At 33.6% G+C, this 26,948-nt stretch overlaps 1 protein-coding gene across 5 annotated transcripts in view; it reads left to right on the plus strand.

The window, feature by feature from the left end:
• The window catches only part of LOC106459405 (adhesion G protein-coupled receptor L2-like), a 128,842-nt gene that overhangs the window by 71,227 nt on the left and 30,667 nt on the right, over positions 1-26,948 (plus strand). For 4 of the 5 annotated variants that reach the window (XM_022385896.1, XM_022385895.1, XM_022385900.1 and 1 more), the window contains exons 2-3: positions 2,414-2,514; positions 25,178-25,370. In XM_022385896.1, coding sequence (XP_022241604.1) covers positions 2,439-2,514; positions 25,178-25,370 — 269 coding nt within the window. In that variant the 5' untranslated portion in view covers positions 2,414-2,438. The remainder of the gene's footprint in view (positions 1-2,413; positions 2,515-25,177; positions 25,371-26,948) is intronic. The other variant, XM_022385899.1, reaches the window with a different exon arrangement.

Here is a 26,948-nt window from a genome sequence, read left to right on the forward strand (position 1 = left end):
CCAGGGAAACTTCTGGATACCATTTTCTTCCTGCCACTTTTGGATGTTTCTAGCAGTGTGACACGGTGCTCCATCTTCCTGGAACAATGTTGTGTTCTTGTCCACGAAACCCGAGAAATAAAGTGGCAAGAGTCCTTCCTACAATATTTCGACGTATTTGGCAAAATTTATGTTGCCAACGCACTCCACTAAGCTCGATCTTCCCAAACCATCACGCTGAAAACACCATGCTTCATAGTTGGCTGCAATCTGTTGAGCCAAAACTCTTGGTGAGCCATTCTCCAGACCCGCATCCTTCCACAGTCCGAAAATTGAGCGAATCTTGATTCGTCTGAGAACAATACGGTCTTCCAAAAGTCTAGAGGCTTGGTCATCATATCACTTGCCCACTTCTTTCGTCTGACTATGTTGGCGGGTGTTAATAAGGGCTTCCGTCTAGCTGCTCTGCAACGATAACCCAATCTGTGGAGAATCCGTTGAACAGATTTCGGGCTCATCCCACCAACTTTGGCCACTTCTGCAGTCGTTAATCTGAGATCCATTTCGATTCTCCTCTTGACAGCCCTTTTTGTCCTCTCCAATGGACCAGGACGACCCGCACGCTGCTCAGTTGTTTCCTTGCCATGTTTCCTGAACTGAACGATGATTCTGTTGACTGTCGAAAGCGGGATTCCCAAATTCTGCGAAATTTGCCGCTGACTTATTCCACCATCTGCTTGACCAACTATCCTTCCTCTAACAAAATCTGACAATTCGAGAGAACCTTGAGTTCTAGGCATGTTGTAGTATAAGATAATTATTGTGGGGACCATTTTCATTTATGTAGTGCTCTGTGAACACAAATTAGTTAGCATAAATCATTTAAATGACGACAAATTAGGTGTCTATTTACTTGTGACCACTCAGTGTATATTATGTAACTTATGTCCTGATCAGAATCACCACATGAGAAAAATCAACTGATCCGTTTGAAATATCGGACTATGATAATCAGTTTTCTTAGAATGACGAGTTCTGTTGTTTCAATATTAGATATGTCGTCAGAATTGATTATTAAGTTCTGGCAAACTTTATTGATGTTAAAAATCAACTTCATAATATTTTAGAGTTTGAATCTTTATTATCGTTTTTGAACAAGAACGATGACACTGTTTTTGTGATCTGTGTTCAGCAGGGTCGTTTCCTTGCTTCCTTACCAGTTATATATGTTTGGTTCATTATCATAAGTTATCGGTTGTTTCTAACCAACTGTAATTTAGGACTCACTGCTCGTTAAGGACGGGATTAACACAGGTAGTACAAATCCTACTGACAACACCTGTGGTTCCTCTTGTGCTATCCAATTTAATTATTTCAAGAGATTATATTAGTTTTCCAGACACATTGCAATACATTGGTCGCATATAAGCCACGAGGGCAGGTTGATTAGTTAGCTGCATCTTAGGTGTTTATTGAAACGGGTTTAAAGAATACAAATAAATAACTAAAAAGACAAAATATAGTTAGTCATGCGGTCGCTAGGGGAATACGAGCTTACTGAACACGTGTTTAATACGTACTAAGAGACCCGTGATGATTAATAATTATTTTCATTACTACGTGATATTAAATTTGTGGTGTGTAAGAATACCTTATTATATGTATATAGCGTAGTTCAAATTTCGTGACGTCATAAAATACAACAGCTCCACACTGAGGAGATGATCGCTAGGAAACAAAAAATCTTTGACAAATTCAGTTAAAATGTTGCTTTATGAGCCTTTCAGAAGACGAGCTCAGAGAAAGCAAGTCTCATGCCAAGACCCTTATTTCATAATGCACAATGTAATATATGTTTTAATATTGTGGCGTTAAGTACACAGTATGATTTGTTTTACTTACATCCTGTATATTGTCAAAAATACGTATAGTTAAAGTGTAATCAAAAACATTGTCAAAGATACGTAGAGTTAAAGTGTATTATTCATTACAACGTATTCCAGCAGCAAAAAATTATGCTTGCTCGTGCTTTTACATGCTCATTATATTCGGAAAAACACACGTACTCTGAACAAAACTTTTGTTATCTGTAAACTATTTTTTATTTGAAAAATCTGATGTAAAGATAATTGCTTATTTATTATGAAACAATGCTAACATAATACGTTATACATCGATTTTTTTAGACTTTTTTAGCGTATCAACTGGACGTGTTTCCTTTACTTGCCTTATTTATATGAGGACTAAATCAACATAAAGCAGTGGTTCTCACAAGATTTTGTTCGCGAACCATCTGATTTCACGTTCGTTTAGTCAAAAACGGCTAATTCTAATAAACTTAAAAGGTTGTAAATATATATTTTTTCATTTATCTTAGTGAATTGCAAGAAATTATGAAATACTGCTTCTTTAAAAGATTTTCTTTGCTTTGCAGATACCCTGTTTACTAGATTAGAACCATGAAGGCAACACTACTATTACTCTTGTTTTCTACCTTTACCATCACAGGCTCAGCCAGGAGAGGAGGTAAGTTAGGTGTGGTTTGAACTTTTTTTATTGTTATTGTTCTTTGAATTCGATTAACTTACTGGAAGTAAGTTCTGCTGTGGTGAAGGAAAATTAAATACACGTTATATCTAGTGTCTTACGTTCACGCAGTTCTTAAATATCACAATATATTTCCCGCACTTTAAGCTGTGAGCGCATTATAAGAGTGACAGTCAATCCCTTAGTAGGAGCTGCTGACTGGATGATTTTCACTTGATCAGTAAGTTTAAAATTTAGGGACGGTATAGATAGCCTTATTAGCTTTAACAAGTATAAATAAGTAGATTAACATTTTATTTTCTGATATTTTCATTACCACACTAATACTCCTAGCGCGTTATTGGTGATAACCAGGAGACTTATATTTGGTTTATGTGTATTAAAAATGATATGAACCGAATTTTGACAACGGTGAGAGTTCACGGTACATCTATATAATAAGATTTAATGTTTGTATGTGTATGTGTGTGTGTGTGTGTGTGTCACGTAACTCCTCCTAAACCGCTGATCCCACCGACTTCTAAGTAGTACCAAACACATCGTCTCGGTCCCGTGGTTTGCACAAAGATGAAAATTTCCCGAAAACCCTTTCCACTGAACTGCTGGTCTCACCAACTTCTAAGTGATACCAAACGAATCGTCTCGGCCCCAAAGTTTGTACAAAGGTAAAACTTTCCCCCCAATCTCTTAGGAAACCTGGGTATTTTAGGAAAACACTTTTTTTGAGGGGATTCCCTGAAAGCAGACCCAAATTTGACATTAATTTATATTAGAGCACGTAAATAAATAGGCCTACTAATTACCGTTCGTAATAAAGAAATTAAATTTGTATTATAGCGGCAATGATCATTAAACTGAAAAAGCGCAAAACAGTAGTTCAAACATTAAATTTGCATTATAGCAGCTCTGTTAATGTGGGCCATAGACCAATGGGTCCGCTAGTTTTAAATAATTATTTAGTGAGATAGATAGATATATATTGATTTCAATGTGACAGATATAAAGTCACGTTTACTTCAAGAATAAGTAAAAACGTTGTCATTAGTGAGTGTGTTGGCTGTGATGTAAACAATGTTGTCAATGAACGAAATACAAACATCATTTACTAAAATAAACATTTGTTTGCAAAGTAATTATTAATAGAATGTAGTTTTGGTCATCAGATGGCCGTGAAATGTCGTAATTACAATTTTTTTAGTTGTCTCACGAAAAACAAAAAAGACATATTTTCGGAGAAATATTTGTTTTCTGTTTCAGACATTTGCACAAAGCTGCGAAAGGTCATATCACTTCCTAATAGTGAAATGATAGGCTAGAGAGGATGAGACATACATTCAACAGCATCCATCACCAATTCTTGGGCGTCGCTAACCGAATGGTGGGATTTAACCGTAACTCTTATAGCGCATCCACAGCCCCAAAGTACATGGCAAGATTTTGCAGCAACAGATGGGGAGAAAGGGGGGGGGGGCAGGAGGATAAAACGTTCGCATTGAAATACAGAAGATGTTTACACTTTAATCTATTTTCGTTAGTTATTGAGTTCTTAGAGGGATATTTATTTTTAAGTGAATAATATTTTATAAAATCATATCAATTTGGTCATGAAATGCAGCTTGATTTACGACATGTTCCAATTTTATTGGGGCATAATACCTGTTTTTATATTCCATATGCTTGTTAGTCTTCTACGTTACGTAAAAGAAAGTCACAACTATAGTACATAATTTAAATCATTTATTTTGATTTTTTGTGTAGTTTTCAGTTCAATGACTATAGAATGGAGTGTTGAATAGTTAAAATACATATTGTAAATTCTTACTTGTAAGGTTTTATTTTTTTAAATTAGAAAATAGGGGTTTGTGTTTTAAATAATAAAACTTGACTGAGACATGTGCTGTTCTCGCATGAACTTTCGTGGTCTACGTGATTGTGCGAGGTTTCGAAGAGTTATGTCTTTGACTTAATTTGTTAGTTTTTCAGATATTCGCGCAAAGCTACTCAAGCTAGCCGTCCCTCATTTTGAACTGATAGACTAGAGGGAATGCAGCTAGTCAACAGAACCCACCGCTAATTCTTGGTCTACTCTTGTTTCACAGGATAATGAGACTTGACCATCAGTCTTATAGCTCAGAAAAGGCCCAAGATGCGGAGCACAGTTTTTGGTTTTCTAACGGTAACGAGACCCACAGTCCTGCACGCTAACCCTCGGCCATGTTCTTCCCCTATGCAAAACTACTCGAGGGCTATTTGCGATAGCCATTCCTAATTCAGAAGTAATACAATAGAGGGAAGGCAACCAGTCAACACCACCCATCACTAACTCTTGGGCTATTCTCTATGGAATGGGTTGCCTTCGGATGTTGTAGAGGCAGTAATTTTCAATGAGTTTAAGAAAAAGCTTGATAAGTATATGAATGATAAGGGCTGGTTTTAAGATTATTTTTAAAATTATTTTAATTTAGTTTAGAGGATGAAACAGCCGAGATGGACTAGTAGGTCCCATGTTGTCCCAAAATGTTATGTTATTCTAATCAAATAGTCGGATTGACCGTCATATTATAACGTTCCCTCGGCTGAAATGGCGAGCACGTTCGGTGATGGGATTCGAACCCATGACCTGCTAATTGTGTGACGACCACCCTACCAAATAGGTCATGCTAGACCCTACACATATGATAAAATTAGCTTATATAATTAATTTATATCAGAGTTTGTTTGTTTTTAATTATGCACAAAGCTACACAAGGGCTATCTGTGCTCTGCCCACCATAGATATCGAAACCCAGATTCTAGCGTTGTAAGTCCGCAGACATACCGCTGTGCTACTGGGGGGCTCTATCAGAGTAAGAACATTTGTTTTAGAATACCGAACATATGCTCAATTGGACATAACTGTAACTGTGATTTTTGTCAGTTAAGTTCTGACCTCTGGAAGCGCTTTAAACAAGCACGTAGATTTTTGGTTTCCTTTAGTTAGTGAATTGTAATACTGATTACCAAATAAATTCTTCTGAAAACTCAATGTGAAATTTTTATCTGTAAACATTCGCAGAAATATGTTGTCCCCGCAATGACAAGAAGATAGCAGAAAATTAATGAAGGTCAGCTTACTTGATTAAGAAAGAAATAGTAATTGTAGTGGCTACACAATATGGAACAGAATTCCTTGAAGTCCTGGAAAATATATCAAAAAATTTCAATATTTCAAATCTTGGAAAAAAACGTTCATGGTTCTGTAAAAGTTCTGAAATGTTAGTTTTAATAGAGATCCCCCATGAAATGATTGGTTTAATTTTAAAAAATAATCAAAAAGTTTGGTTATCGAGACTGAGCTTCTGAACCTTGCTCCTCGCGAGACCTGAGTCTTATAATCAAAAATGCAAGTTTATTTCCTCATGGGAGGATTCGAAAGCCCTGGAAATTTGAGATGGATCTTGGAAAAACTACTGGAAAGTCCTGGAACTTTTTATAAAATCTGTATGATCCTGTAGAAATATTGGACTTGTTTAGAATTTCACTAAACAAACACCAGAGCTTGCAGTAATTCAGATCAATCATATTTATTCATGCAATTGTCTCCCACTGACATACAATCCACATTACACGATCTTACACTTCTGTATAACTCATACATATTTTTGTCAACATCAGGACACAACTGTGACACTCCACACTAAAAACGTTCTCTCCTTTGCCGCTAACTTAAAGACACGAAGACTGGCGTTCAATGGACTGCATGAGACAAATCTCAAGACATTTAAGTAATTAATATACAAAGAAAACGTTGTTTTCTAGTCTTCACTAATCACATCAAAGTTGGTTTCATAATGATCACTAGTATAAAACAGTCAACTTCCACGCCGCTACAATCAAACAAGTCACAATTTGTCGTAACCAGGAAAAATGCAAGTACTAGTTAAAATAAGTCAAGAGTGAACATCTAATTGTAACATCTAAACGTAGGTAAATTAATACGTAGAATTATAAACGGGCTTTTCTCTACTTTAAAATACTTTTATTGCGAGCCTTCGGCCCTCTTACCGGAGCCGATGAAGCTCGCAATAAAAGTATTTTAACAAAAAGAAAAGTCCGTTTATAATTCTATATAGTGAACATCTAACCTAAATCCTACCAGTATCACATTAGAAATAGAGTTATAGAAGGGTAGGATTAATACTTTAACAATATTATATCAGCCGGTTGCTATAAACATAATATGAAATTAGTTTTAACGAATCATTAGCCATTATTAATACTTGAACAATATTATATCAGCCGGTTGCTATAAACATAATATGAAATTCGTTTTAATGAATCATTAGCCATTATTGATACTTGAACAGTATTATATCAGCCGGTTGTTATAAACATAATATGAAATTAGTTTTAACGAATCATTAGCCATTATTAATACTTGAACAATATTATATCAGCCGGTTGTTATAAACATAATATGAAATTAGTTTTAACGAATCATTAGCCATTATTGCGAGAGAAAATATGCAATTATGTACATTTTATACTTTTGAATTGTTTCAAAATTATCTCATAAATTTTCTTAGCTTGGTTTGGGATACTGTTATTGATGGCAAAATAAGATGTTTAAGAAATATACTCACACATCCGAAACTTTGAGATTGATCATTTTTGTTCCAGAGCCGATGTTAGCACTTAAAAGTTCATTCCTGTTTTGAAAACTTTTCTGAATCAATAACATGATTCTGTTAAGTATTAGAAGAAAAATTACAGTTCTACTGTCATCTTAACACCTGCGGCGATAACACGCGATAAAAGCATCTGTTGTGTGTAGAAAATACGTTTCTAATATATTTATCCATTTATACCTATAGGACACTCTGCCTTGAATATTTCTGTTTTATAGGTTATTTAGGTAAAATATTTACATAGAAACTTAAATATCTTCACTAAACATTTTTCGTGCCCTCATATTTCATCATTCTACTCTGTCCTTATCACCTATTCTTGAAATACAACGCACGTTCTACAGCAGAGTAAAAAAAAGAAAAAGAATGTTTTCACCAACAAAAGAGGATAATATATTCTTGAAGCAGCGAACAATGTTCGAAATGAAGGCACCAAAATGAACATTCGTAAGAGAATTTATGGACGGCAAGATAATGGAACAAATCAAATAAACTTTCTGGAAAATATACAGCACCTGCCTAAAGTCTTTAGTTGCAAGAAAATGAAACGTCATCTTGTAAGATAAAGCACACCTACTGCTACTGTGTGGTAGGAATACTTAGGTCACGTTCGCAAAATTGGCTAACCATTCTTTAACTTTTTTTTTAATTTTCTTGTTAATTAGCAGTAGTGAAACTGCGTGCACTTGAGATATCAGTTCAGATGAATAGCGTGTAGTTCCAGTATGTTGATAGTATTGCATAAACCTGATTTATTGGCTAATTATCTTCAGCCTCGCTCGTTTGTTGGAATTACCTCGTTCCCATTCAGTGTTTTGTTATATGGAAAGCATGATCTTATACTATATTTACCTTTAAATGTTAATGTGTGAATCGTTGGGAAGTTTATATATTAATTTACTTTGCTCTGTACATTATTGTATGATCACTTGGGCAAGTTTATGTTTTCGTAAACAAATATTTTCACGAGTGTTTGCGTCAGATAGTTACAGCGTAACTTTTGCTATAGTAATCGAATGAACAGTCTATTTGTGCTAAATTTTGCTATAGTAATCGAATGAACTGTATAGCTGTGCTAACTTTTGCTACATTAATCGAATGAACTGCCTAATTGTGCTTTGTAATCAAATGAACTGTCTAGTTGTGCTATATTAATCGAATGAACTGTATAGTTGTGCTAACTTTTGCTATAGTAATCGAATGAACTGCCTAATTGTGCTATTGCAATCGAATGAACTGCGTACGATCAACAAACAACGTGTAACTAAAGAATAAAATTATAAATTGTGGATGAATATCTTCTCTGGTAATAAAAATAACACAACTAGACAGTTCATTCGATTGCAATAGCACAATTAGGTTTGTCCATAGATAGTTCCTGAGATTGACTGTCACTTTCTGTCTGTCTATCGTTCCATCTATCTACCTGTTTATCGTTTGCTCTTATGGCTGCTCTGGTTTCATGAGATAGTATTGACTTGTTATGTGATTTTCGATTTTACCTTCGATATGTATGATTGCTACCTTACTTGATAATGATACGTCGCTAACTATTCGAGCTTCTACAAGAATCGGTGGTTAATTTTTTTCACCACCTAAACACAGCTCCCACAGATCTTTTATATATATCTTTGCTTATTGACTTAAAACCAAGAAGCAAATTGCCAAATTAAGTAAAAAAAGGTAAACAATGTTGCTTTCTTATATTATAAAAAATATATAAAACAAAGTCTTACTTAATTGTTTTATTGCAGTTATGACTTTTATGTAATCGTAATGGTAACACATCCCCTACAGCTTAATCTTTCCTGTCTGAGCTGTCGCATAAAAAGAAGATAGCAAAAGGTCAAGGGGCATAGCAGACAAGTATTTGTTTGCCATAGTTATCCTGCCAGACTTACTTTAGAGGGACAGAAAACGGTAGAAATGGTTCCTTTTAGTGTTCGTCAGCTACTTGGTAACATTGCATTCCATGACAACCAAGCTATGAATGGTTTCTTTGTAGAAAAACGACAGAGTGGCAAAAAAAATTTTATTTGTTCTCAGGTTTGTTTAAACGAGAGGGGGGAAATATCCAAGGATGGGTGTTCACCACTCCTCCTTTTAAGACTTTTTGTAAACATATATGCGAATCTTAATACCTATCTTGAATGAAGCAGTAGTGAAACAGAATTATTCTTATTAAACAAATGGGTAGTAAACGCGATTTCAGACATTTGTTAACTAGTTTGAAGATAAAACGAGTTATCGATGTCAGTTGGATTCGATTGTACTCTCAGTTGTTTTATTTTTGCAAGCAAAGGTACCCTTTACAGTGGCGGGAAAAGTTGTAGGTTAATCTAGCAAAAGTACCCGTCCCCAGTGAGTGGAAATGTTTAAGTTAATCTATCAGTTTAAATTATTTCATGGACTTTAAAAAGGTTAATTGTGTTGCACTCTTGGTTTCATTCAGAGCCAAAGCTCTGAGCTACTGATACCACCCATCGCGAAAAGTAATTGTTGAACACTTCAGTCATGCTAAGAGCAGCTCAATAATAACATACAGTAAATCTACATTTGTATTCTTTAAGTTACGTCACGTTTTGAATCGTGAATGACAGTGTGATTGATTCCAAACAATTTAGTGTAGAATATCCTGCTTGGAAAATAGAATTTGGCATCAACATTATTCATGACTGTTTTCCCGTCATTTCAAAAGTAAATGTGAGCTTTGCCTGCTTGCACATCTTTTCAAACGGGAGACAAACGAACGCTCGGAAAGACACCACTGTTCGCAATATATTTACAAGATTACAACTGGATATACACATCGAAACTTGTATAATCTTTACTTAATAAAAATTATACACCTTGGTGCATGACTTAGAACAAGTGATTAAATATCCGATGGAATATGGACCCCCCCCCCCCGCTTTCGGTAATTGATGTGTTTGAGAAAGTTGAATCTTTCTTATATGTGTATTCTACTTTTAGTCATGTATTTTCAGTAACAACATATGTACTTGCTCTTTAAATAATGGTTGTATTATTTTGAACTCAAGTTGAATGTCTATAGCATTTCAATCAGTGAAATACAAATGAAAGGACACAACAGATGAAGTCAAACATACACCAGAAGTTTCATCTACAAGAGATATGACTACTTGATTTTTGGTCATTCAGAGCTCAGTATTCAACATATGATTTGCCTATTTTAACCAGCAAATAATCGAGTTGTTGCTTAAGTAGCTGAGCTTTGTTTTCTATGTTTCCAAGAATTATAAAGTATACAAATACCTTGAGAAAACTAGATGGAACGAAAATGTCTAACAATTTATTATACATAGTGGTAATGTCTTTAATAATAAGTTATGATGCAAAATGTAACATTATTCGATGAACTTACGAAAGATCAATTATCTGCTTTGGTTGCTGTTTGTTTATTTTCATCAGTTATCGAATGCTTACATATGACTCCAACAAATACTTTTCCAGAGCATATGGTAGTTAAAGTTATTCACTGTCTTCAGCAAAAGCTATTGAAGTGGAGATTAATGAAAATGAAGGCTCTAACTTGTTCTTGTCACTGAGAATTGTGGGAAGAAAGCACGTCGCATAATCACAGATACCAAGTTGTGAGCATTGATTATATCAACATTCCCTACTCCTTTGTAGATCGTTCATCCAGTAGCATTCAATGGTTTTGTTAGTGTATGGTTTTAAACTAGGACAAATATGACATAGAGATCCCTTTTTTTTCTGCTGTTGTCGTATATACTAAATGAAGCATCATAAATACGAAGAGATATATTTCCCCTGTTCTCGTTATTAGTCCACACAGCTACAAAACATGTCTGAGGTTTTATTAACGTATAAGAATACATCATTCTCTCTAAGCTTCACGTGTCTAGTTGTTCAGTTGTTCCCATAGTCTCTAAGCTTGTCCACGTTTATTTCTGCGTGCACTTGATTTATTATCAAAAGTATTTGGAAGAATTAGGATACAACATGAATACTCACTCTGATAATGCTGTATCAAGCCTGAAAATATTTTAATATACTCGGCAAGATGGTTTCAAAAATCGCTTTTAAAGGCTACGTTGAACGAATTCAGTTTGAATTAACACCTTAAAAACTCACAAAATGCAGGGTTTTATAGTAAGGTAATATCTAAGTTACTTAGATTGCCCATGTTCTCTAAACTGTAAAGTTCCTCAACTCGTGTTATTGAACATAAATCTCTTTTGTTTTTCGTAGAGTGAGCTTAGCAATTAAGCCTACCTAGAGTTTACCGTGCATATAAACATGAAGAAAAATTGTTTATGTTTTGTGAATGTGTAGTAAATTCAGTTATTAAGAAAGTGCCTTACTAGCAATCACTAGGGGGCCAACTCTTGTGAGATAGGAATCGGGTTTAAATCCCAGGCGAAGAAATATCCGAATTCGTGAAAAAAATACTACAAGCAAAGGAAGTAAACAAGAGGTTGTGAAGAAACCACCAATACCAATCACGAATAATAAGAAACCGTAATGAAAATGACGTTTAGATGATTTACATATTTGGTTAAACAGAATATGTTAAAAGTCAGTCGCACTTGGAGGGCCTGAATATGCCTCATAAAATCTATATGAATTATATTTTTTTTCCTATTGTTCTGATAGCGCTTTGAATATATTTTTCTACTGATTAACTACACTCGGAAAGTTCACACCCGCAAATATATATGTGTATTTTTTATTTTGAATATGTATATTACTATATACACATATCTCATAGGTTAGCATATGTAACAGTACACATACTATTTGAGTTTGCGTATGTGTATGCATCAAAGTTCGTTTATCTTATCTCAATCAAGTTAAAGCTACACTCCAAACAAGCGTACATACAGGAGAAATTGATCTCAAAAAACTAATCATTTAATGGTATTTCAAAAGATATAATTCAAAGTACTGAGTTCTTCCATTTCTGTGTTTGAGCTTTTGAGATGTCAGTGGTATAAATGCTAACAGTGTATTGAGATGTATGAAAAAATATTATTTTAAAAGCTTCATTTTGTGTTATACTCTAATGTGTGGGTCTTTATTTTTTTTCACTGGCTTTCAAGTTTTCTTTTGATACTCTTTTTGAGGGTAAAGAGGAGCTTCCTATGCCACGGAGGGGGAGCGGTTGTTGATGAATGGTTTTTGCACACGTCGATAGATTTACTTTCAATCCACTTTTAATGTCATTTTTCCTTTTGTACCGTTTTCGATTCTGTATTGTGGTTGACGGACCGTATTTTTGGCTTTTAGAAGACATCATCTGAACAGGCTGGTAGCAATATTTTAGTGGAAGCAAGAGGATTGTTTGGAACTGCAAAAGAAAAATGGAAAAGCTTTATCTATTTTCTCTTACAAAGCTCAAAAAAGGGAAATTTGTAGTTTTACAGATTACAGCATAGCGTTATCGAATAACCTCGTTTTACAAAAGAATGGTCGTTATTTTTAAACAGTTAACATTTTGATGTTGTTATACAAGTTGATAATAAGAAACAGATGGGATACGTTTTGTGAATAAGTTTCTACATCTAAAGGCACCATTCAACAAGCTATTCTTAAGCATCGAGCAAAAATTATTTTTGTACATCATGTTTGGTTAATCGCATCTCACTGCTGCCACCTTGCGTGAAGGTTTTCTAACATATAAAGGTACCATTCAACAAGCTATTCCCAAGCAATGAGCGACAATTATCATTATATGTTATTTTTGCTTAATCTCATCTCACTGTTGCTACCTTACTTGAATATTTCCCAACATCAAGAACAAATGAACAATTAAACATCAAAAAGGGTTGTCGTCGAGATCCTCAGCACCGTTAAGTTTTATTGTTCTCTAATCACAGTATATTTGTGACCCTTTTTCCATTATTACATATTAAATTCCAATGTGTCACAAAGGTCATTAACATTAAGTTTTAACAGTTATCTGACAATACAAAACATATTCCCTGTAAAAATTGTGAAAGTAAATTGTTACAACCATAAAACGAAGCAGTTACTATGAGACCTAACGAACCTTGTTACAAAAGGTAATGTTGTCACACACTGTCTCTGTTATATACTATATGTTCATGACTTTTCACGAGCTTTAATTGAACCGTATACCTTTCTTTCTTTGAACCAAGAGAATTCCGCGGTGTATCAGTGGTAAATTTACGAATTTACGACGATAAAATCCAGGGTTCGCATATAGCTTATTGTGTAGATTTTCACTAAAAACAAACAAACAAAGACCAAGAAGAACAAAAATGAACCAAGAGAAATCGGTTACCTGGTATAGTACCGTCGAAGACAATTGGTATCAGTGATTTATATTTTTACTTTATTAGTAATCTCAGTAGGTGATCTGCCAGAAGTCCAGATATCTCGAGAACTGAGAGCTTACGCTAAGGAGGATGAATCGTTGAATTATGACCTCTTCGACTTGCAACAGAGTGGATGACCTTTGTGTTTGAATTGGATAGGAAAGTCGCGAGAAGAAATCACGCCTAACATAGTTTGTAAGTCAATCGAATCACTGGGGTCATTACTGACAAATGTTAGTTTAAAAGTCTATTCTTTTTTGTCTTAAATTCCTCACATGCAAAGCAAAAAAGTCGACAAAAACCTCACTGAATGAGCTGGTCCTGTAAAGAGCCCATAGTGTCATTAATTTTCTCGAAATAACTATATTCTTCAACAAAGCGTGATTTTGGTATGATTAACCATCATGTGACTTAAGTATAAAGCTTGTAACATTTTCCAGTCCATAGGAGAGAGTTAACAACCTTTATAATGACGATTTCGTATGCTTATGTTTAACTCTTATCTCTATACTTGCCGCCCAGTGGCACAGCGGTATATCTGCGGACTTACAAAGCTAGAAACCGGGTTTCGATACCCGTGGTGGGCAGAGCACAGATAGCCCTTTGTGTAGCTTTGTGCTTAACTATAAACAAACAAACAAATCTCTATACTACTATGTTTGGTTCCCAGTAAATTTAACAATGCAACTGTCTGACGAATGGACTTGTAGCTCGAGGTATATATCACAGCCCGTTCTGAAGAAGAATATTTGTATAGCGAGACTGTTTGACGATGTACAGCCATAAGACACAACAGTTCCAAGAACAAAACATTTATTAATCTCAATGGAAGCGAAACAATTTCGAACAACAAAGTGTTTAGTATAGCAACAGGCTTCGTACTCACACTGCAAACCAATCGCCTTCATTCGCGAAATGAATGCTATGAGAAATAACCCTCTGCGACTCGAGAATATCATTACGTTGAAGCTGGGTACATTTGATGGAACCGTTGCAAGTGTAATCAAACAAAAAAAATTACAATTGGCAATATTCATTAGCAACAAAATTCAAAGATTTCTGCCATACCTCGAAATCGACGGTTGTTTTCGTGAGAAATTTGGTTGAATAAACTAGAATCGCGGCTATTTCACTCGATTACATTCCTGTGAAGTCCCACAATGCAGCTTCAATGAGCTTTTGCTCTGTGGTACGTTTGTCATGATGTGGTCTAAGATTGATCTTACTGTCTTCCGCAGCAACTTAAGTGCTGCAGTGGAAATTGTTTTTGTTTGCTTATATGTGGAATTTCGCGCAAAGCTTCTCGAGGGCTATATGCGCTAGCCATCCCTAATTTTGAAGGGATAGACTACAAAGAAGACGACTAGTCAACACCACCCACCTCCAACTCATGGACTACTGTTTTACCAATGAACAGTGGGATTGACCACCACATTATAACGCCACCACGGCTGAAAAGGCGAGTATGTTCTGTGACGATATTTGAATCCTTGACTTGCATATTGCAAATTCAGTGCACTCATTACCAGGCCGTGCAAGGGCTATTGAAATTGCGATGTCGGGTAATAATACCCCTACTGAGGAGAAAGTAGTTCCGTCCAAATTATTGAGGATAGAATGGTTCTATCCAAATTAATCCTGAGAATGTGTGTGTGTTTATAAACGTACATATATATTGTCAAAGCGCAGTAATAACTTGATATAAAACAGGATATATGGAAGGGAGTAAGTCAAACCCTTTATGCGGATGGAGATGTTGATCAGTAACATCTGTTTTGTAACGTGACTAGTCTGACATCAAATACTTGATGAACATCAACGCGATAATACACTCTTTTTGAATGAATAAATCAATTATTATATCTCAGAATTGAAACATATTACATCGTTTTTAAACCCTGGAGCCGTTTTGTTGTTATGGTTTAGCTATTGTATTGTAGCACTTGTAAGCTGTATGTTTGTCGTATTCAGTTCCTCATAACTGTGATAGTAACTATAAATTACTTAATATGTCATGCAATACATGTAAATATCGTCCCTTGTTTTCACTGTATTAACCAGAGAGACCAAATGGTCTGACAACTACCTAACTTTTTCATCATATATTTCAACTAAGAAGTTTAGTGTGAGGCTTGATTGTTACGAATTAATTTAACTGACTGCAAAAATATTTTTTAATTTTCTAGTACGAGTTTTTCGCGGTTGATTTCGGTCTATTTAAATTCATTGCTGAGTTGATTTATATGATGTTAACAACTGTCGTTACACAAGATCAATTTGTCTTGGTTGAATAGGCTAAACGCCAGCTGGGCGACTACACTGTAAAGCTCTTGATTGAACTTTTTTTTTTTTTAAATTTACAATAGTAAAGTTTTATAGGGCATTCAAAGTTGAAATTGCTTTTCAGATTTGTACTTAGTTGTAACTTTTGTTAAGAAAATCGAAACTCCATACAAGTTCATTATTATTATACGTTAGACATTTTATCATGCTGTAAAATTCTGGGTTATTCTAATAGTTTTTTCCTACTGTATTCTACTTTTCATTTTATAAGTAATTGTCATAGCTCCATCAGTTGACACTTCTTAGACAAACGAATCATTGACTGTCCTTACTTGTAAATATTTCCTTCAAATTCACTGAACATTCAATCTTAACGATCTCTTCAATATTTAGAATTTCTGTTTTTGAAGCTTATTTGACATCTTATGTAATGACATTGTATTCTTGCTGCTTCAAATAACACGAAAACTTTCAGTAAATTGCACGACTGTGGTCGCATTATTAGAACTTACGTATCTCCGGACAACTCGTCTTAGCTCCATAATCGTTGAACAGTTTTCAAACTTCAAGTACTTTACTATTACTGGTCATCTCGCGTCCACATTCTTCCTTTAACTAGTTGAGCTTACGTCATACGTAATGCCTTTCGTGCTATTCTAATAGCTCACATTATTTCAAGAAAAGTCCACGTTTAATGGAGAATTCACTTTTCTTTTTCCAATATATCGGACGTTTGCACTTTATAGTAGTCGCAGTCTTCAAACATTCGCGTGCCATTGTCTCATTAATTGGTCGGGTCCTAACAAGATGTTGTGAAAAAGGGTACCACTGGCATTTGTAGAAAATTTACTGCATGGTTTACGATAAAGCTTTAGTTAGAGAACATGGAAACTTTGCTTCATAAATCTCAGGTACGTTAGTGTGCAAGGGTTTACGCTTCAGGGGAGGGGAGTAAACAGATGAGTAGGAAAACTGAAATATATTATAACACGACCCTATGATTTTAGAACTTATTCAACCCTGTAAAATAGTCTGCAATATCACACTTTGATCATTTTGAACACAAAGATTGTAGATATACATAGGTGTCTTTTATGTCATCGGTTTTATCATTATATAACTCCAACTTTAAACTACTGTAAAATAATTGTTCACATTTTTTTCTAGTTTCGGTTATCCGGAAGCGATTACTGAACAAAAGAAGGTTCTGTGCCAAAGAACATCGTTAAATCAATAAATTGAATAATTGATTTTAGATATTTATGCACGTATTGATGTTGAATGAGTTTTTGCATCATCGATTATGTTAGTACTAGCAAATTAAAATATTTTTATTCACTCAGATATTACAGAATTGACAGCCTTGCAAATTTTAAATTATATGAATTTTATACTGTAAACTAAAACACCTCCAACTGTACTAAAAGAGTTAACAAAATTGGGGTTCACTTTAGAACAGCTATTGAAAGTTTTAAATACTATTATTAGCATATATTTTAATTAATCAAACTGGTGTTAACTAAACAGCATTATAAGTGGTAGTAAAATAAAATTCGATTTTCAGTTTAATTGCGGTGTTATAAACAGCCGCTATTCTCACTTACTAAAGCATCCTACATTGGAAATACATAGAATCACATTTAACAGTTCGAGATACCTTTTTTAAAGACCAAATATTCGTTTGAAGAAAATTGTTTACTAACCTAGACACGAACCCCTGTTTTTTGTATCACCCAAGTTTACTATCCTAGACACGAACCCCTGTTTTTTGTATCACCCAAGTTTACTATCCTAGACACGAACCCCTGTTTTTTGTATCACCCAAGCTGTTGTGTGAACTGTATGTGTATATCTATAAGGCTGTGTGATATAACCAAATGCGCAAACTTCTTTAAAGCGGAGATGAATTCAAGTCATCCAAACACTTTTATTGTTATTTACAGTTGCATCAAGTGTCCTTTTAGCCCATTGAATGCTGATTCGCGGTATAGGGTACGGTCCACCTCCGGCAGTTGAATACGAGTGTGCCGTGTACAGTGTACGACATGCAAAAATTCCGCGCTCGTTTAGTACAGCCGCAGTCAATGGGTAGGAAGCCAAATAAGATATTTTTGCGAACGCCATCTTGTGAATTATCAATTCAAAAACTATCAATCTCATGTTCTGAAATTTGTAAAGAATATTTGAATGTTTAAACTTCAATCTTATTCATGATGAATTCGATCTTCGATGAAAAATTGGTAATGTATAATGCATATATATATATATATATATATATATTATTCATATTCTGGGTATATTCTTTCACATACTGGGCTAATTTACCCAGGTCTTAAATCATAAGTTCAATTTAAGCAACGCTATATTAACTCCTATCTAAATAGATACCGTATGTTACCCAATTGAGATTTCTGCATTATTTCCAATTGAATAATAAAGCATTTTAATTATTGATTTTGTCTGAAATTAAAACTATTTGCACCATAAATTGATTTGGCAGTGTATTAAGATAATACTCGTATCAAATCTTAAAATTGATTTTTTTAAACTCTTATACTCCACTAATTTGTTACTTCAAGATATTGGAATGAATCGTAGCTCCTCAACGCCCTCTAGTTGTACAATATTACATGTCTTATTCAAAGTTATTAGTCTTCAGTAAAGCTAGTGTCTTTTATTTCGTGTTGACTAAATCAGTAACAATGTGCTCAAATTTGTGTTGTTTGATTGTGTTTGTATGGTCAAATAATACTTAATAAAACAAGAAAAGTTATTATCTCCAAATCTCATTCTAATTTAGGCCTGGTGGTTAGGGCATTCGACTCGCAATCTCTGGGTTCGAATCCTCCTCACCGAACTTGCTCGTGGGGCTTTATAATGTAACGGTCAATCCCACTATTTCTTGGTAAAACAGTAGCCAAAGAGTTGGCGGTGTGTGGTGTTGACTAGCTGCCTTCCCTCTAGTCTATCACTGCTAAGTTAGTTAGTTAGCGTAGATAGCCCTCGTGTAACTGTGCGCGAAATTCAAAAGAAAGCAAAGAAACCACTCTAATCGGAACAACTATGTGCCAAATTCTCTCCCTATTTTTCCTCATTTAAAAGAATATTAGATAAAAATGAAATGACGTATAGAGTTAGTGGTTGCTTATGAAAAATCGTTCTTTAAATGCGAAATTTACTAAATTTCGGGTTATTTGTTATATCACATAGCCTTGCTATTCACGTAACAACTTCTATGATACAAAAAACAGAGTTTCATATCTAGGATGGTAATTTTCTGCAGACATATAGGCTTGTATTATTCATTTAGAACACTGAAAAATAAAAAATTAAAATCTCTTTACGTCACACGCATGCGTATTATTACTGTCAAAGGGAAAGGGTTTGGCAGCGCACCACTGATATGATGTATAATTAAGATAGGTTGATTAAGAAACAGTACTGAGAGCTTATATAGAGTGAATGCAACGTCAAACTGTTTATAAAAGTTTAGTTTCACAAAATAATCGTCTCGTGTTACACTGATGTTTTTTTTTTATTGATATCATTTAGAAATGCTTTCGACAATGCTTGTTTTATGGTTAAGAATACAAGTGGTGGAAAACTTGCGTTGAAACCGAAAACGATCAAGATAACTGAAGATATTGTTAATAAATCTGTAAACATTGCTGAGATGTTGCAATGACTCTAAACGTGTTTAAATGTATAGTTATATCATTGTTGCCTGTAACTTAGACGCACGATTTTCAGTTTTCTAGTGAATAGCATTCGATGTCTACAATGGTGACTGAATAGTACTACTGGCTTTCTCCGAACTTTGAAAAAATCGAAAAATGCCCCAAATAATCATTTTTAGATGGTTGAAGGCAAACCTCGATAAACGAAGACAGTTTATCGTTTTTGGCTTAGTAAGTTTAATCAGCAAGTCACTTTCTAATACTAGAATTAAACGTTTTCTATCATTTTATTTTTAAACATCGTGTGTAATAAAGCCAACTTAGTGGTTACTTTTATATAAGGTCCTCCCTTTTTTGCTACGAAACATAATATTTTTAGGCGCGAATTCTCTAAAATCAATGTAAAATAAAAACATTAACTTATTCCTGTTATTTAACTAAAACGATTATTTTAACTGCTGATGTGTGGAATACATCTTTGATCAATAGAAAATTTACCACAATAAAGTTTTATGGTATATAGCATGTTTAGTCCCCCAGTAGCTCAGCAGTAAGTCTGTGAGCTTACGACCCTAAAAATCGGGTTTTTATTCCCGTGGTGGGCAGAGCACAGATAGCCCCGTGAGCTGTATGTACCTGTTTTAATTCTGTGTGCTTGAATATAGTTTATTTTGGACATTATTAACAAAAGTTATCCTACTTATTTACCCTTACCAATATGAATGATAAAAAACCCGCATGAAACTGTGAGGGTATTAATGCTGATGGTTGAAATCTGCTTGAACTATTCGGGTTATTTTGTGCGTCGGCACTGTTATCAAAGTACTAATTTTACACAAGCTACATCTAATTATCGTAAATCAATGAGTCTGAGCAGTGAAATCAAAAACCGTATACCAGGAGACATAACAGTGTTTATATAAAATCCATCTATAACTAAAGTGTTTTCTTGAGACAGTGTACTTAAAGCTTTGGTTTGTTATATAAACTCTAAGCAATAAATAAACGTACTTGTCTATTTCGCACATTACTTCTAGACATGGCTTGTTTTAATTCGAAGGTTTGGCAAGTTTTAAATATGTAGTTGAATCTTATATGTTAGAATTATCTAAACGTGCTTGAAAACATTTTTTTTTGTTTGAATTTATGCACAAAGCTACACAATGGGCTATCTGTGCTCTGCCCACCACGGGTATCGAAACCCGGTTTCTAGCGTTGTAAGTCCGCAGACATACCGCTGTGCTACTGGGGGGCACTTGAAAACATAGCAAGTTTCAGTGATATAAGGAAACTTCTGTTTGTGTAACGCTTGCCATTCCTATATTATGAAACTGTTTCATGAAATATTTGGCTAAGGTCTAAAGTCATTTCGAAGGAATAAATTGAAGAACGTTTTGATTGGGCAAGGGAAGATGAAATAGACTCCCCCGTTTCTTTACCAATGTGGCAAGACTAACATAGGGCTGTTATACACCTGCAATTTAAAATCTTGGCATTATGGTTTTCTCGGGCCGTTATTTGGAAGAAACTCAGCACAGAAAAACTTAAACAGGTATCGAATATAACTTCTGCTACATTCGACATATACATATATATATATATATTGTGGGTTTTGGATCTACATTCGACATATATATATATATATATTGTGGGTTTTGGATGCTACATTCGACATATATATATATTGTGGGTTTTAGAACATTTATTATGAATTGAACTTCTTTAATTTAATTTTATTTTTGTAGATCAATTCTTCATCTTTTTTTCATTATAATTTATTTTGTCTATTGTACTCTTTGTTTTTTATATGTAACCAAACTGTATTTTATTTTATTTTTCACTTCACACAATACAATGGTGGGCTTTCTGTACGTATGGATGGTAGAATCTAGTGAGTTTTAGGTTTAGGTTTCAGTATTCTCAATCATAAAATATAGTTGATCTTGCATTGCTCTATATCCTGATTTGATCTAACTCTTACTGTTAAGTATAGAAGCTTGACTAAGAAATCAGATTACGGTAATGTGATAATAAGTTTGCCAAAAAATGATTTATAAGCATAATAAAATGATATATTTTGAAGGAGGAAGATACTAGATCATATCTGAAGCTAAACAATGTTCTGTCAAAATAAATCACTTCAATATGTTTATAAATCGTTGTTTGCCAACTCGTTATTAAGTATAGAAGACTGAGAATCTATTGAATGTATGGTTATTTACAAATCATACGTGATTCTTATGAAATGTATGGATCATTCTAAGAACCTGCGAGCGAAAGCACGTCAACCACTACATCTGCCATATTCAGTGCCTACGACGCCTTTAGCCCAATACCACGGCTCATCAATCCAGCTGGGAGACGACAGACATTGTAGTGATTCAGGCACTATATAGTGAACCAGATTGTGCAATTGAACTGCAATTATTGTCAATTGTATTTAAGTCATTTACAACTCAGATTTTTATGGATAATAATTAATGATGCAACATTATTCATTTTTAACATTGTTTATTTATTTATTATTATTTTACTATCATTCACTGGAACTGACGCACTAGCAAGCTAACTTTTTTGGTCCCATTTTCGTAAAATTTGATTGTAATCAAGATAATGCCTTTGATACGGTAAAAAGTCTTCATATTTGAAAATGCGGTAAGTACACTGTGCTCTGTTTTCGGGATATTAATATTCGTTTATAGATAAAATAAATCTAGTGTTTTCTATTATAACAGTACGGAACATCTCATCGAAACGTTTTATCTGATCTTTTGTAGTAAACGCCGCTTATTTTCTATTTTTTCTAGTAGTCGGTCAGTCTACATCGATTTTATTAATTGCATAATTGTATCTACCACAGAATATTAACATGACTGGTGCATTACAATATTGTACGATGCATGAAAAAATAGCTCAGGTTATTGTCTTAAATCCAATTAAAAGCTATTATTTATGCGAAGTTCTATATAATTGGATCCTTGCTATCCTACTTTACCACTCCAGTAAAAGTTATTTCACAACTCTACAGTCATGTAAACTTATATAAATACTTTTTTTTTATCTTGACAAAATTCATAAAAGCGAACCAGTTGTATACTACTACTACCAGTAAACGAGAAAGAAGGATCAAAATATCCAAGAAATCTTTAAAGGGAAAAAATCCACGAAAACATTGGTTTCAAATTTGATACAATTTCGACGAGAAAATTGTCAAAGACGAAGAGCATAACAGGACAATGTCAGAGAAAAGTGGTACCTTAGTGACTATCAAAATTATAGGTCCCTAATTTGATAAAACGGACACTTTCAATCTAGATGTAGGTTAGTAAGTAAAAGGTGTTCTTAGGAACGCGAAGAAGGCACCTGGTAATTTCATTATTGTGATCTGAGACCCTGTAACGACTTAGCTGTCCTTCGTAATTATGTCTATCGTCAAATATATTATTTTGTCCATAAAACTTTTAACAGGTGGACCTTACATTGCTAGATTAAATGCGTGCAAACTATGAGAATTAATAGAAGATGCGAAAAAGTATTTTAAGAAAATTAAGTTCTAGACGAAACTGTCAATGAGGCAAAAAAATGAGTTATATATATTTATATATTATTGACTAAGTTTCCATTGAAACATATCCACTTTAATCTTTACGAACTGGCCATCTATAACAATTTCAACCAGACTCATTTATTTAAGAAGCAGTGTGGTACTTTTAATATATAATAGTTTATAGGCTTAAAAATGGGAGAGATTGAAGGAGTAAACTTCAGATTTTAAAGTGTTTTTTTTTCTTGGCTAGAAAACAAGTAAACCATTTGAAAAGCTGCTTTATTATGCCTATGCGCTTGTTCTATCAAAGTGTTAACAAAGAAAACGCATTCAACTTTCAGACATTTAGCATCTTCTACAATCCCGGATATTTTGTGTATAACCATTACGTATAGGAAAAACAAACCCCAAATTTATTACTAATATATATCCTATCCCATTTATTCTCAGTTATAATAGTTTGAGATTCCAACTTATGATATTTTAGGTGAAGAGCTTAAGAACATCTAAACGTAGCGGTTGTGAGTTGCTTAGAGCTATTAATATTGTGATACAGGGTGTTACCATGTGTTTTCTACTCTTTTAATTAATATGTGATTTGAAAAAAAATTCCTGCAGTTTCTTTCAGTTAAGTTTGAACGTGTAAAGTCGAGTACCACTTCTCAAACTCACTACTGTAAAAGAAATTCGCGAGCAACAAAATAAAACAGTACTACCTAAAAAAACACGTCTGTACGTGTCTGGTTGCTCAGTTATTTTGTTGCATCTCCTACACAGTGTACTATATCAAAATATCTATGTAATTATATATATCCCATCCGTGACCTAGGCAAAGAAATTAAAATCTCGTAGGAGAATATCCGGTTACATACGAAACATGCACACAATACATATATGTATATTGGATACATATAATGATTAGGGATGTGTATATACTATATATTGTAAGTGAGTGTACATAGTGCTTATGAGGCTTAACAACCATATTGCGTGCTATGAAAGCCTGGGTTCTTATACTTGTACGTTACTTTCACATAAGCAGAAGGTTTCGATTAACATTATATTGCTCGCTGGTGTAGCGCGACAGAAATGTTACTGACTTTAGCTGCACCTACCTTCTGTTTCCAGAATGTTATGACAAACTTCAATTTTTCCATCAATAATGGTAACATAAAAAACATTTTAAACAGCCTCAGATTTCATTGTATATATATATATATATTTGCGTGCGTATGAATATATGTATATATATAGTAGCACTAGAAAGATAGTGTTTTTATTCGTAGGTTAAGTTTTCTATACGAAAGTTAGGATAAATGTGCAATATTTGATTATTTATGATTTATTTTGAAACTATATGGAAGTTATGTATAAGGAATATAAAATATATATATACAATAGCCTATAATCGATTATCTGACAATAAGGTTTAGTAATTATATCTATTGACTGAGTAAAAAAGTATAACATCTACCATCATTTAACTGCGCAAAAAATGCAAAACTTTAGATAAAATTTAGGGGAACCTAGCTTAAGTAAATTAACAGGTATTCAAAAATTCAAAACGACGAAGTGCCATCTAGTACTTTTTTGTAGTATTTTTCCTTCTAATATGTTTATCTAGAATTGTAAACAATTGTGGCGCATATTGCTATGGTTTATTTAATTAAATATAGAGACCAGCGTATAATAATATTTTAACTTTTAATTCCAAAACTTAGGAATCTAAGAAAAATAAAATTATATACAAGTAGAATAATCATGTTACTATTGTCTTAGTAAACATTCCTATAACTGCTGTGATCTGATTATTTAGTGAAGAATAAAATGTTATGAGAGCAATAAGTCGTTCATGATTAGTAAAACTGAAAATTATATTCTGTAAAATACGCCATCTGCTAATTATTTTCTGTGTCTTTATCCTATATTTGCTAACATGACGAGACAGACTTGAAAATATTTAATTTTCTAATGAGGTGTTTTGTTTTTCCGAAGGAATTCTGTTAGCAGGCTACTGAAAGCTACGAAAAAGTGTTGAAGCTAGAGTTTTTTCTACTTTTAGAGATCTATGTTTCATAAATACAGTTTTGTTTATGTTAAAATATCCCAAGTACAATTATGATCTTGTTCTAACATTCCTTTTGTCTGCAGCTACAGCTCACTACAGAACGGCGTACGCCTGTGAGGGACGCGATCTCAACATTACTTGCAAACCAGGATATCGTATCAATCTGATCCGTGCTAACTTTGGCAGGTTTAGCATCGCTCTCTGTAATGAAAACGGTGCTTTGGATTGGAGTGTGGACTGCATGTCTAAAATAACCTCCCGAGTAATGCAGGATAGGTAAGAAGGCTTAGTTGAAATTTGGTCTAATATTAGTAGAAATTTTTACCGTCATTACACTCAAACAGTTTTAACATTTGCATTTAATTTTGGTATCTCAGATATTGAACTTAACTTTACTGCATATTAATCCAAAGAAATATAAAGTAGTTTTTTTTAAATAATGTATGAAAAATTGTATGTATATATACGTCAAATAACTTAAAACTTTCAATAAGGATCTTCAAATCTAATGCAATATCCTGGTAGAATAAGTTTTATTTTTAAAGCAGAGCTTTAGGAAAAATAGCATATTCTCATTGGAAACTATTTTCACAATGATCAGTGTTGATCTATTATAGCAAATAGGGTTAAAATAATGTAGCTTTACAAAAATAACATAGAGGCAGAGTGAATTCCATTGATGTAGCATGCTAGAAAAAACTGTGGTTGCCTTGCCTAAATTGTGTTTCTTTTATTTCTATGTTTTCCAATCTTTTCGTTCGCATTCATATCGTCCAAGTTGTGGGATTTTAACATTTGTCTTACTAGACCAGAAACTTCGATTGCCATTTGTATAACTTTATTTTTTCTTTCCTTTAATTTCTTATATCGTATAGCGTATTTTTTTCTAGGAAGCATTCCTTTTTTGTAAAGTATAATAATAATTTCTTAACATCAGTTTTTGCAGCGAGGTAAAAGTCCTTTTTAAGAATGGTGAGAATTCTTGCAATTTTGAATTTTTTGTTTCTTTGTTTGTAGTTAAGCACAAAGCTACATATTTTGTATTTTTTTTTCGAGTTAACCTTAATAAACGTGTTAAGGTTATCTTAGAAAGCCAATATAAACATTGAAATAAACACTCATTATTTATTGCAGTTAAGGAAATGTAAGAATCGATTACAAATTGAATGTTTCAGAAAATTTAATGCAATAAATGATTACACAAAAATTACTTCAATAAGGAATATCTAATTATTACAGATAAGTTAATGTAAATAATTCATTTTTGACTACTTTATTTTGTTACCTATTACAATTTCAAATAGCCTAAAACTGAGTTAAATTGTAATTTAGATTTATTAGTTAAATAAATGCCGATATGTATCCAATTTATGATATTTGCCAACAAGATTGATACACACAGTTTTCTTTTTTAATACAAATATGGTTCAATAAACAAACAGCAATATAATTTACAACAACAATTATTACAAATAGTTATTACAAACAATGATTTATATAGAAAAGTTTTATAAACTTACAAACAGTATAAAGTCTTCTTTCTGGTCTGGAACTTCCTTGATATCTTATCAGGGTTCACGATGAGTGAGTTAATTTCGAGTTGACGTAGGTACAGTTCACTTAATAGGGAGATAACTAGCTCTATGAAATTTACTGATCACATGCCGATTTTTTCTACCTATGAAGTTGCGTAATGTTTTCGTAAAAGTACTAATGTGCGATGTGAATCCACTGAAGTTGAATGGTTTGTAATGTTCGAAATTTTTTAATGTTCCTGGTCAAATATCTGAAGTGTCCCGATTAATAAGCGTTATAACAATCACTGTTATAGCTTCCGAAGTTTATAGCACATCA

The sequence above is a fragment of the Limulus polyphemus genome, unplaced genomic scaffold (genome assembly GCF_000517525.1).
Source record: "Limulus polyphemus unplaced genomic scaffold, Limulus_polyphemus-2.1.2 Scaffold603, whole genome shotgun sequence".
Lineage (NCBI taxonomy): Eukaryota > Metazoa > Arthropoda > Merostomata > Xiphosura > Limulidae > Limulus > Limulus polyphemus.